General features: G+C 42.8%; 1 protein-coding gene across 1 annotated transcript in view; it reads left to right on the forward strand.

Moving 5' to 3' along the window:
- MYOCD (myocardin) overlaps window positions 1-12,116 on the forward strand; it is a 100,162-nt gene extending 88,046 nt beyond the window's left edge. The window contains exons 11-14 of the mRNA XM_019013327.4: window positions 2,462-2,605; window positions 4,125-4,253; window positions 6,695-6,752; window positions 9,115-12,116. Of these exons, the coding sequence (XP_018868872.2) occupies window positions 2,462-2,605; window positions 4,125-4,253; window positions 6,695-6,752; window positions 9,115-9,686 (903 nt within the window). The 3' untranslated portion in view covers window positions 9,687-12,116. The remainder of the gene's footprint in view (window positions 1-2,461; window positions 2,606-4,124; window positions 4,254-6,694; window positions 6,753-9,114) is intronic.
- Window positions 12,117-13,375: the final 1,259 nt, after the last annotated feature.

Here is a 13,375-nt window from a genome sequence, read left to right on the forward strand (position 1 = left end):
ATGGGAACAGAGACAGTTTAAAAGTAAATTAAACAATTTCAAAGTTAATTACGTACTATATTAGAAGATGACACATCTTATGGAGAAAAAGCAAAGAGGTGTGTGTGTGTGTGTGTGTGTGTGTGTGTGTGTGTGTCTGTGTGTGTAGTTTGGAAGTTTGCAACTGTTTTTTTGAGATAGAGTCTCGCTCTGTCACCCAGGCTAGAGTGCAGTGGCGTGATCTTGGCTCACTGCAACCTCTGCCTCCCGGGTTCAAGTGATTTTTCTGCGTCAGCCTCCCGAGTAGGTGGGACTACAGGCGCACACCACCATGCCTGGCTATTTTTGTATTTTTAGTAGAGACGGAGTTTCACCATGTTGGCCAGGCTGGTCTCTAACTCCTGACCTCGTGATCCGCCCGCCTTGGCCTCCCAAAGTGCTGGGATTACAGGTGTGAGCCACCATGCCCAGCCGGAAATTTGCAACTTTAAATAGAAGAACCAGGGACATTTAGCAAAACCTTGAAAGCAGTAAAAAGAAAATGTCGTGGATATTTGGGGTGAAGGCATTGAAGGCAAACGAGAAATAGCACTTGCAGAGGCACTGAGGTTGGAACTTGTAGGGACTGTTCAAGGATCAGAAAAAGGGCCAGTGGCCGGAGCAGAATGGAAGTGGTCACAGGAGATGGCTTAGAAGACTCACTAATTCAAAGACTAGGCAAAGGTGACTGACAAAGACTTTATGCTCGTGAGCTGAAGAATTACTAGGAAAGCCTATATAAGTCAAGTTGAGAAAGGTTACATTATCAAAAGGTTCTGACATCACCATTATCAGAAAAGGAATCAGAAGAAAACTCACATTAACTGAATACCTGCTAAGTGCCAAGCATTACAAGGCATGTCTATGAGTAATCTCAGTTATTGCCACAAGAAACCTATGAGCTCCAATGTATTATTCTTTATTTGTCATTGAGGAAAATGAGGCTCAGAGAGCTTAAATTAGTTACCCAGGATCACATGAACCCAAGATTTGTTAATTCTAAGTACAATGCCCTATTCAAGTGGAATATCTCCACCCCAAGAGTGTGAAGTGTGGCAAAAGGTAATGAGAGGTAATTTTTACAAACCTACAGGAACAATGCATTCCAATGAATGATGTCTACCCCTGAGGGGCACTGTGGGAGAAATTAGGACCTAAAAAATTTATTGTCATAATTAACAAACATTTATTGAGTGTGTAGTGTCCTGGGAAACAAAAGTAAAAATAGCTCTTGAGACACAGCTCTGGACCAAAAATTTCAGTACTGATGATACTGCTACTAACGTTGTACAGTGATTTATGGTTCACAAAGACTCTTTGAAGACATTAAAAATTTCATGATAAAATGATAAAGAACAGGCCAGGCGCACTGGCTCACACCTGTAATCCTAGCACTTTGGGAGGCCGAGGTGGGCGGATCACAAGGTCAAGAGTTCGAGACCAGCCTGGCCAACACAGTGAAACCCCATCTCTACTAAAAATACAAAAATTAGGCCAGGCACAGTGGCTCATGCCTGTAATCCCAGCACTTTGGAGGCCAAGTGGGTGGATCACAAGGTCAGGAGTTCGAGACCAGCCTAGCCAATATGGTGAAACCCCATTTCTACTAAAAATACAAAAATTAGGCCAGGCACGATGGTTGACGCCTGTAATCCCAGCTTGAGAGGCTGAGGCGGGTGGATCACAAGGTCAGGAGATAGAGACCAGCCTGGCCAATATGGTGAGACCCCATCTCTACTAAAAGTACAAAAATTAGCCGGGTATGGTGGCACGCGCCTGTAGTCCCAGCTACTAGGGATGCTGAGGTAGGGGAATAACCTGAACCTGGGAGGCAGAGGTTGCAGTGAGCCGAGATCGCACCACTGCACTGCAGCCTGGGCGACAGAGTGAGACTCCGTCTAAAAATAAATGAATAAAATAAAAAAATAAAGAACAATATAGGTTAACAATGACTGATTTATGCTTACAACATTAAATGCTGGTGGGAGGGAGGGACAGATTGATTATAAAGGGCTGGAAAGGTCCAGGAAGCTTTCATGAAGGGGTTGGACTTGACAGGAAGTGTCACGTTAAAAAGTAGAGGGCCAGGAAAGGGACAAGGTAGGGGGATGGAATGTACAGGGCATGCTGCTGGAGGTCCATGGCGGGAATAGTAGAACTTAAGCTTGCAGAAGTAAATAGCACCAAAGTGTACAGTCTTGAACACCCATCCGGTTTGAAAGCGGAAATCCTATGATGTGGATACCTGGAGCCACTGGAAGTTTCTGAGCAGTAGGTGATGTCTAAAAAGCCAGATTTTAGGCAAGTTCATCTGGTAATGGAATTTAGGAAAGTTTGTAAAAATGACACCAGGGGACACAGGGCAGGAACCAGAATTGTCAGCAAAGGTCACACTCAAGTAAGCTGCTGCTGGCCATGTAATTTGTCACTTCTTCCTTTGCAGAATTCAGGAGCACACGATGGCCATCCTCCAAGCTTCTCTCCCCATTCTTCCAGCCTCCACCCGCCCTTCTCTGGAGCCCAAGCAGACAGCAGTCATGGTGCCGGGGGCAACCCTTGTCCCAAAAGCCCACGTGTACAGCAAAAGGTAGGCACCTGAAAAAAGGCCTCAACCTGGGATTCACTTTGCCTCTTCTCTCTTCTGTAACCCGGGAGGCAGAGGTTGCAGTGAGCTGAGATTGCACCACTGCACTCCAGCCCAGGTGACAGAGTGAGACTGCATCTCAAAAAAAAAAAATGAATAAAATAAAAAAATAAAGAACAGTATAGGTTAACAATGACTGATCTATGCTTACAACATTAAATGCTGGTGGGAGGGAGGGACAGATTGATTATAAAGGGCTGGAAGGGTCCTCCAAAGTGAAAAATAATGAAGTTCCCTTTCAAGGCAGAAGTAAATTTCATTCTAGAGAGAAACAAATCCACTCCAAATGCATCTAAAAGGATGTACAGGTATGAGTTAGAAGTTTTCCCAGGGAGTCATTACCTGGGGTCATCCCAGAAATCATGATGACTAAAATGGCCATATGTTTGCAAAACAACGTGAACAATAAACCAGTTTCTGTGAAGTTAAAGATTGGGATCAGGGTGTGTGGGAAACAACATTGGAGGAAGAGAGAGGGACACAGATCCATGGACAGGATTGGCGAGATGTGCAAAGCAGGGGTCACAGTGCAATATCTTTATGGAAAAGGAACAGACATCACCCTTCAGCTGGTGGAAGAAGTCAGGGGTATGAAGGATCCAGGGTATGGAGAGTCTCAAGGGGCAAAGAAGAGGTGGCAGAAAGGAGACAAACAAGATAAGCATGACATAAAAGTGCCACATACCACAAGTCGGAAGGGGCAGAGACCCTGAATTGGGTCAGGCACTCCACAGGAGAACACACTCAAAATAAACAAAGCTGGTTCATAGAGACCTCAGCAATGCCTCCAGCTCTTTGCAAAATACCCAGTTTGGAATAAATGACCTGTGGGGTAGATTAGTCTGGAAATTCCTGGGTTGATTATTTTTTATTTATTATTTATTTATTTTTGAGACACAGTCTCACTCTGTCGCCCAGACTGGAGTGCAGTGGCGCGATCTCGGCTCACTGCAACCTCCACCTCCCAGGTTCAAGCGATTCTTCCGCCTCAGCCTCCCAAGTAGCTGGGATTACAGGTGCGCCACCATGCCTGGCTAATCTTTTTATTTTTAGTGAGTTGGGGTTTCACCATGTTGGCCAGGCTGCTCTCGAACTCCTGACCTCAGGTGATCTGCCCCACCTCGGCCTCCCAAAGTGCTAGTATTACAGCTATGAGCCATCACGCCTAGCCTGATCTGTTTGTATTGAATTGGACTGTTACTTATTTTCCCCTAAAATAAGAGGGTGCACCTTAAGGAGGAAAATAGATCTTGCAAGGTTGCCATTCTAAGACGCCACCACCAATGAACCCACAGTAGCATTCACTACTGTTAATATATGGGAGTTATTTTCTAAGCCCTGGACTTTTGTTTTTTCCTCTTAGATCAATTTTTCCAAAATTTAGCCTGTTGTTTCTAGAACAGAAACAATATAATTTCAGATCCATGAATTCAATGCCTTTCTCCATATTTTACCCATGCAGATGGCTGGTTTACACTCTTCTGATAAGGTGGGGCCAAAGTTTTCAATTCCATCCCCAACTTTTTCTAAGTCAAGTTCAGCAATTTCAGAGGTAACACAGCCTCCATCCTATGAAGATGCCGTAAAGCAGGTAACCATGTGATTTGTTCTTTATGGAAGAATAGACTGACTCAATGAACAGACATTGTTTGATATGGTTAAACTTCATGCAGTTTATAAATTCTGATATTGAGTATGTCATGTGCCACACCACCAAAATAAGCAAATTATCTAGACAATAATTGGAAAACAGTGTTGCATGTGTAGCTGTGTGAGGCAGGGAGAGAAGAGGGTCACCTGTCTGGCTTTGGTACCAGTTCTGCCATCTGCCAGCTGCCACTGTCACTAAGGTGAATACTTCACCTCTCTTACGCAAAATGGGGATAATATTTACTTGGTAAGGATTCTAGATAGCCTCGCACTTACCACATTGTTCAGGCACATAATACCTTCTCAAATAGATGAGAGTGACTGTCAGGGTAATACTTCCTAAGGTTCTCCCTGGCTTTAAAATTCAATGACCCTGGCAAAACATTGACAGGTATTGAAGCTGGATAATAAATGCAAGGAGGTTCACTGTATCCTCTACTTTCATTTGGATTTGGAAAGTCTCAAAATTAAAAAGTAAGAAAAAGAAAAAACAAGGCTGGGTCTGGTGGCTCACACCTGTAATCCCAGCACTTTGGGAGGCCAAGGTGAGTGGATCACCTGAGGTCAGGAGTTTGAGACCAGCCTGACCAACATGGTGAGACCCCGTCTCTACTAAAAATACAAAAATTAGCTGGGTGTGGTGGTGTGTGCCTGTAATCCCAGCTACTCGAGAGGCTGAGGCAGGAGAATTGCTTGAACCTGGGAGGTGGAGGTTGCAGTGAGCCGAGTTTGTAGCACTGTACTCCAGCCCGGGTGACAAGAGCAAAACTCCATCTCAAAAAAAAAAAGAAAAAGAAAAAGAGAAACAATTAATGATCCCCTATTTCAAATAGTCTGAGCTTGGATAAGGTATTCGATAGCCCTTCATATGTGCTCAACCCAGAGAAGAACATTTACATCAATTGCTGCATACGGGTATCCCACAGATCAAAGTCAGCCTGCAGTTAAGTTTTGTTTGGCTTAAAGAATGTTTTAAATAACAGGAGATGGTATGCAGAGTGGGCTTTCTCATTTCTAAAAAATTAGAGGATCTGGCAAACCAGGAGCCACACTGCTGCGAGACAACAATTGCCTAAACCAAGGTTCTTTTGCTACTTTGAGCCACAGCTATGCTCTGCTCTCTGCCTCTTCTTCTTATTCTATATTCAGTTCATTTCCATTACCTGCCAGACCCTTAGGCATCTGGTACCTTCTGAACTGATAAATGACTCATTTTTTGGTCAGTGCTCCCATCCATATTGATTACTGATACCTGTGTTTATTGAGTCTGGGCTCTCAGAGGAGTGAGATGGATATATGCCTTTGTTCTCCCCATTCCTCTCCCCTGGTTTCTGTAAACATCAGCCAATTCTTCAGTTTCAAAAGAAAAGGGTCAGGCAAAGTGGACATCCAGAAATAAGACTCTACTAAGATGAGCCAGAGAGGAGGGGGCATACCCTACTGGTGGTGTCTACAGGTTCCTCAAGCTACTGCAATGAGGAACCATCAAAATATGAGCCAAGTTCTTGGGCCACATTGGAGCAACCAAGCAAGAGGTAGATTCAGGTCACTTCAAATTAAGAGCCTAAAAAGACATTTTCTATATATTAAGATGTCCTGCTCCTGGGATGAAAACCTCTCAAACAACTAAACCGACTCTAAAGTACCCTGTGCTAGAAAGCATTCTGCCTTCTTTTTCCCTTCTCCTGTTGTAGTAGACTGTTTCATTCAGTAGATTATCTGCCTAAAATTACTACTGAAGCTTAATAAAACATGGTTTAAAAATTTTTAGGCAATAGACCTATGTTCATAGCAGCATTATTCACTGTAACCCAAAGGTAGAAACAACCCATATGTTCATTGACAAATGAATGGATAAACAACATGTGTTATATCTATACAATGGAATTTTATTCAGTCTTTAAAAAAAAGAAATTCTGACACATGTCACAACATAGATCAACCTTAAGGACATTACGCTTAGGGAAATAAGCTAGTTGCAAAAGATTAAATACTGTATGATTCGCTTATATGAGGGACTTAGATAGAATAGTCAAATTCGTTAAGGCAGAAAGGAAAATGGCAGTTGCCGGGGGCTAAAGGATGGGGTGTGGGAAATTATGGTTGAATGGGTACACAATTTTAGTCGTGCAGGATGAAAAGAATTCTGAAGACAGATGGTGGTGATGGTCACACAATAGTGTGAATGTACTTAATGCCCCTTAACTGTACACTTAAAAATGGTTGATAGTAAATTTAAAGTTATGTGTATTTTGCCACAATTGGAAAAAAGAATACCTTGACCAAACCTAGTCCAAAATCTTGCAGTGCTGCTTCTAATGATTTCCTACGGAGATAACCGCCTTCTAAATTGTCTGTCCTCCTTTGGTTAATTTGTAATAGCAAATGACCCGGAGTCAGCAGATGGATGAACTCCTGGACGTGCTTATTGAAAGCGGAGGTAAGACTGCCTGTGTCCTGTCCATTAGGACATTCTGAGCCCACATGAACTCTAAGGAATGAACTCTCGGTACCAAGATCAGATGCACACTGTGAGTTGGATGTACCAGGTAGTCCTCAGGGGGAGCCATTTCCTTTGAGCTTCTCGCACATTTTTAGAGCTGATAAAAGAAGGCTTAGTGGATGATTCCTCACTGCCTTTGTCCTAGGAGCATTTTTCAGCAATCATTTTAATAGTTTTCATGTTTCAGCCTAATCCTTGTTTCCTTAAGTGTTTTCTCTTGCTGCACTACTTCTTTCTATGTTCTAATCTCAATGCCCCTGCCTTCTCAATTATAATAAAAGAAAAAAGCAGATAATGAACATTTTGTGCTACCTACTCAAAGTGAAATTCAATTAGCAACCTTCCACTGGATAGTTCATTCATGCTTAAATGTTATCCATGCTAGCAATAAAACATAATCAGCATGTTCTTTTTGTCACCTTTTAATTTGTTCATTTATTTACTTAAAAAATTATGGAGTGTGTACCTAGAATTTTAAACCACACAAATGAATAAGATGACCTAAGGAGCATGTGTAGATCAAAATAAAAGCACTCAGGGAGGAGTCCTTAAGCCAAAAACATTTAAAATTTCAGAGACGGAGGTAGCAAAGGACTCAGAGAAGGGGTAGCCAGGCGTTGTCATAGTCTCCGTGCTGCATCAGACAAGATCCTGATTTCTATGGAGTTTACAGTCTGGTAAGGGAGACAGATAACAAGCAAGTGAACAGACCTTTCCTCCATTGTAGCAAGAAGGAAGAAGAAAGAGATGGGTACAAACATATGTATGTAAATGAGTTCTGTAATGGAAAGATGAGAAGAGTTCATATCAGATGCCCATACACACACACACACACACAGACACACACACACACACACACACACATTTTTGAGACGGAGTCTCACTCTGTCACCAGGCTGGAGTGCAGTGGCGGGATCTCGGGTCACTGCGACCTCCGCCTCCTGGGATCAAGCGATTCTCCTGCCTCAGCCTCCCGAGTAGCTGGGACTACAGGCGCGTGCCACCACGCCCAGCTAATTTTTTGTATGTTTAGTAGAGACGGGGTTTCACCATGTTGGCCAGGATGGTCTCAATCCCTTGACCTCGTGATCTGCCCACCTAGGCCTCCCAAAGTGCTGGGATTACAGGCGTGAGCCACCACGCCCAGCCTGCCCTTGTATATTTTTAATGAAATATGTGGCAAGGCCAGAAAAGCGTGAGGATGCAGAAGGGGAGTGTGGAAGATTCAGGGGAAGAAGAGCAGTTATGACTTAATCATGAATGAACTGAGTTTTCTGGAGAAACACAGCTGGGTTGTTTTGCAGTCTTAAATGCCAATTGTAGGTCTGACCTCAGAAATCTAAAGTGAAACCAAGTCAGCTTAGTTGTTTAATTTTTCTCTTGCAATGTTCTGCTGATCCAGAGCATGCTCAGCGAAGGCAGATGATCAGGTTCCTCCAGGTGTGGGGTTCTGCCAAAAATACAGGCTAGACAAGGAAAGAAGTGAAGACCAGAGGGGCTGGTGGACAGTGATAACATAGTAGAGTCTATGGATTAGTGTGACTGTAAATGGTTGGGAAATTATTGTTACAAGGTACATGATAAGTGGCTTGGAGGGTTGGGAGAGGATGGACAGAGAATAGAAAATATAGCTTGAAAGTGAGCTTTCAGAGGGATGCAGTATTTGGAGATGACACAATCCAAGGTGTGTCTGACAGAGTGGCAATGGGGGAATCACTGGAGTTGAGGAGGAAGTCGGGAGCTGAGAGGCCAGCATGAACACTGTGATTTCCAAGGATGCTCAGGTTACAGAATGAGAAGGGTTCAAGTGGGGAAAAGGCAATGGAGTAGGAAGTAGAGTTTTCAGTAGATGAGGGGGAGTGACCAAGAGGCTAGGGGTGAGGCATTGGTGTCACCCTCAAAACCCAAAACTGCTGAGTTGTCATCAGAAGCGGGGGGAGTAGCAATCAGAAAGTGGCAATGGCATGGCGCCTGGTCCCTCATCTTCAGGCCCTCACTGATGGTGTTGGGATGGACTCAGTGTCCTCAAGGGACTACCAGGGGTCAGAGGAGTAGGCCAGGAACCTTCAGAGAAGAGAGTTTAATAATCACAGAGTGGAATTCCCAAGAGGAAAGGGTTTGGGAAAAACCAGAGGGAAGATGAATTGGAGATTGATAGAGCAGCTTAGAGATGAGACTGGGTGGTGAGCGGTGACCAGGGAAGCGTGGCCATCTTCTGTATCGAAGTGTAACTCACTCATATTGTGTGGCATGCTCAATTTGAAGTGATTTAACAAGTCACATCGTGTATTGCCCACAGAAATGCCAGCAGACGCTAGAGAGGATCACTCATGTCTTCAAAAAGTCCCAAAGATACCCAGATCTTCCCGAAGTCCAACTGCTGTCCTCACCAAGCCCTCGGCTTCCTTTGAACAAGCCTCTTCAGGCAGCCAGATCCCCTTTGATCCCTATGCCACCGACAGTGATGAGCATCTTGAAGTCTTATTAAATTCCCAGAGCCCCCTAGGAAAGGTGAGTGATGTCACCCTTCTAAAAATTGGGAGTGAAGAGCCTCACTTTGATGGGATAATGGATGGATTCTCTGGGAAGGCTGCAGAAGACCTCTTCAATGCACATGAGATCTTGCCAGGCCCCCTCTCTCCAATGCAGACACAGTTTTCACCCTCTTCTGTGGACAGCAATGGGCTGCAGTTAAGCTTCACTGAATCTCCCTGGGAAACCATGGAGTGGCTGGACCTCACTCCGCCAAATTCCACACCAGGCTTTAGCACCCTCACCACCAGCAGCCCCAGCATCTTCAACATCGATTTCCTGGATGTCACTGATCTCAATTTGAATTCTTCCATGGACCTTCACTTGCAGCAGTGGTAGAATGCCCAGTGCACCAGTGCTATGGAAGACCAATGGAGTTCCATGGGGGAAAGCACACAGCCATACATACTTTACTGTCCAAAAACAGAAGAAGAAGAAGAGAATTAAAAAGAAGCAATGATTTCTGTGCCAATGAACAAGAACAAAAGTCATTTTTAGAAATACATATACTGCAATATTTACCAACAGTCAGTAACTGTTAATGATTTCAACAATGCATTAAAAGAATGTGCTTTCTCAGATTAAGGATGCCAAAAAAGATATTTCACTGCCTTTTCAAAGACCAGTATATTTTCTAGCCCATAATTTTTCTCAGGCATTGTTGGGGCATAAGCTCACACTGTAAGCTTTTCTCATGAATTCACTAGACATAACGTGGAAGGAAAACGTAGTCTTTTGGGAGTACAGGGAAGCCAGCCCCTCAAAGCTTATGGAAGACATACCTGCAATGGAAGCTGTTGCCCAATGTCTCCATTACTATCTTTCAAAAGAGAAGCCAGACCCAGCTTCAGATCAAAAGTTCTTGAGACAGAGGAACAAAACCAATCTATTTCCAGGGAAGCTAATCAACTCTATTTTCCCTCTACCACAAAACTGCCCTGCTGGAGTGGTTCTGAACCTGTACCCAGGACTCGATGTGGTCACTAATAACAATTAACCTGAACTGAGTCCACAGAACTCCACTCAGAACTTTCTTCTTTTTTAACCAGTGGCCCAACCATTCCCACCATCTCTGTGCTGATAAGTACGTGTCCTAGATGAGAACCCTGAAGGATGCAGACCTTCTTCCCCTGAAGGAGATGCCACAAGCTCTCCAACACAGCCCCCTTTAGTTCCAAAGACTAGAGATGACCACATTGGTAGAAGTATATCTCAAGGCACAGGAAGGAAGCCCTACCAGGGATAATTCAGACAGGACTAGAGAATAACATCATTTCACACACCCTGGGATAAACACCCTGGGTTCCTATAAAAGGACTATTACTTATGGGAGTCCAACTTCTCCTTTTGTTTTGTTATTATCAGTTTATCTTTCTCCCACTCCACTTTTCCTTAAAGGTACCAATGGTTTCCTGTTCCTCGTTTGGCCATCTTTCTTTTTCTGCCCCAACATTGGGAGGGGAGGACTTCTCAGTTCTAACAAGCTGCCATACTCCTAAGAAAGCCATTTTTGAAAAATTCAACAATCCAGGTTCTTCTGGAGAACTCATTCTCCACACGCACAGTTTGCTGCAAAAGGAAGTTGCAAGAATTTCTTGAGGAAGAAACTGGTGACTTGGTCCATCAGTCACGAAGTTCTTTCTATTCTCGTTTAGTTTTCAAGAAATTATTGGTTTGTGTTGCTCTGGGGAAATTGGAAATCATTACATTGTAAAGACAAATATGGATGATATTTACAGGAGAGAATTTCAGATCTGGGTTTTTGAAAGAAAACAGAATTGCACATTGAAAACGACGGAAGGAAAAAGACAGTGGTCTAATGTGCATTCCTCATTACCTCTCGTGGCTTTGGCTGGGAGTTGGAAAAAGCTAAAATTTCAGGACAGTCTCTGTAAGGCTCACTGTGGCTCCAGTTCACCATTTTATATTGTTGCATGCTGTAGAAAGGAGCTATTGCTGTTGTTTTGTTTTTTTATTTAAATCACTAAGGCACTGTTTTTATCTTTTGTAAAAAAAAAAAAAGTTGTTCACTGTGCACTTATAGAAAAAGTAATCAAAAATGTTGTGATTTTAGAAGCTCTCTTTTTGATAAACCAAAGATTTAGAAGTCATTCCATTGTTAACTTGTAAAAATGTGTGAACACAGAGAGTTTTTGGTGATTGCTACTCTGAAAGCTGCCAGATCTTATTCTGGGGGTGGGATGTGGAGGAATACACATACACACACAAACATACATGTATGTATAATAGATATATACATATGTGTATATTATATCTGTGTGTGCATGAATCTTCAAAAGCGGCGTTACAGAGTTCTACACCAAAAGCCTTTAACCCTTAATCTGCTGTGAATGATACCTGGCCTTTCTCACTATGAATTTCTGATTAACCAACCAGACTACACGTTGCCTCTCTGTGTATGACTAACGGCTCCAACCCGATGACTCACAGCTACTTGCTTATCGTGAACAAGCTCATCTTGGCAATGAATATGGATGTGAAAAGACAGAACAGCTTCACCATTAGTAGCTGGAAATGGTATCACAGTCTCTTATAGAGGAATATGAAAGGAACAAGAAAATCATTTTACATTCCTTTATCTGTATTGTGCTTTAAAAGATCCACATGGTAAATTTTTTATTTTGCTTTTATGTCAGTCATCAGAACCAAAAAAATCCAGAGGAAAAAATTGCCAGTGTTTCCTTTGAAGATGAAGCTACTGGGGAAGAAAACCTTATTAATACACTCCACACATTTGTTCATTCCTCAGCTGTTGGTGTTTTCTTGGGGTCTTGACAAAGCTTGCTGGTCAGTGCACTTTTCAGGTGTCACGTTTTGCTGTTTGTATGTTCTTTTTCTTCCCCTTACTTCCTTTGGAAAACAAACTCACACAGTGCCCCTACTCTGAGACCTGGGACTGAGTGTTAATTATTTTTTCCTTGGGTATTTCTATCTGAGAGACTAGACCTAGTTAGGAGGCCTCTGTACTTCTCCAGATTGTACCTTTTTATGGGGATCTTTGAGGCTATGACCCAGGACTGATAGATATGCCTTACGGAAGACAAAAGATAAAATGGTTCCTATATCCTAATGCAAACCAACACAGTTAAAAGAGCAGATCTCTGGATAACTGCTCTCAACCTGCTTCTACAGTCTCCACAAACCGCATTCACCCTCTCTCTTCATAGCTCAGACATGAAATTTGAGGGAGAAAACTGGAGATAATTGGGAGAAAATTGATGAAGTTGGCTGCTTCCAGTAGATCAGATAATCCATGAATTTGTCTCCCATTGAGAATTTTATTTTAAATTCTTTTAAACTCTTCGTTGTGTCTTTTCTGATGACAAATCAGGCATGACTAAAAGATGTACAGAGACTTACGAAGATGGTCACAGTCAAGTTCCCTAATGCTCTTAGAACCTGAAGATGACCATGTGTAGTTTTCTTAAGACCTCTGAACCCCCATGGTGATGAAGACTTGAAGACATTTGCAGCTATCTGCTGCAGTCTGGTAGATTCATACTTATCTAAAGAAGTCAAAAAATTTATTCGTGCAAGTGCTTGCAGGAAGCCAGTGCTTATTAGTGACCCTGCTTCTATCAACGTTATTGAGACAACACATATTCTATTCTAAGGGAGAAAGAGGGAGGAAGAGAGGGAGGGAGGGAGGAAGAAGAGGGAGGGAGCGAGGAAGGAAGACAGGAGATGGGTAGGGGGGTAAAGAGAAAAGGAGGGAGAAGGGAAGGAAGGAAAGAAGAGAGGAAAGAAAGGAGGGAAGGAAAAAAAGGGCCAAATTTTCTGATGTATGAACTTCTCAGTTCAGCTGTCACATTATGAGAAGTAAATCAGAATTTTTTTAAGGAGAAGTCATTCTTAGCGCTACAATAATTGTACCAGTAATTGAGGAAACCAAGACAATCTTCACCTGAATAATAGAGGGTCTGAGAACTGTCAGCCTTTTGCCATTCAAAAACATTTATGTCCAACCTGAAAAAAAAGCATCAATAGAACCTATCCCAAGCATTCAA

Source organism: Gorilla gorilla, chromosome 19, assembly GCF_029281585.2.
Source record: "Gorilla gorilla gorilla isolate KB3781 chromosome 19, NHGRI_mGorGor1-v2.1_pri, whole genome shotgun sequence".
NCBI classification, from domain to species: domain Eukaryota; kingdom Metazoa; phylum Chordata; class Mammalia; order Primates; family Hominidae; genus Gorilla; species Gorilla gorilla.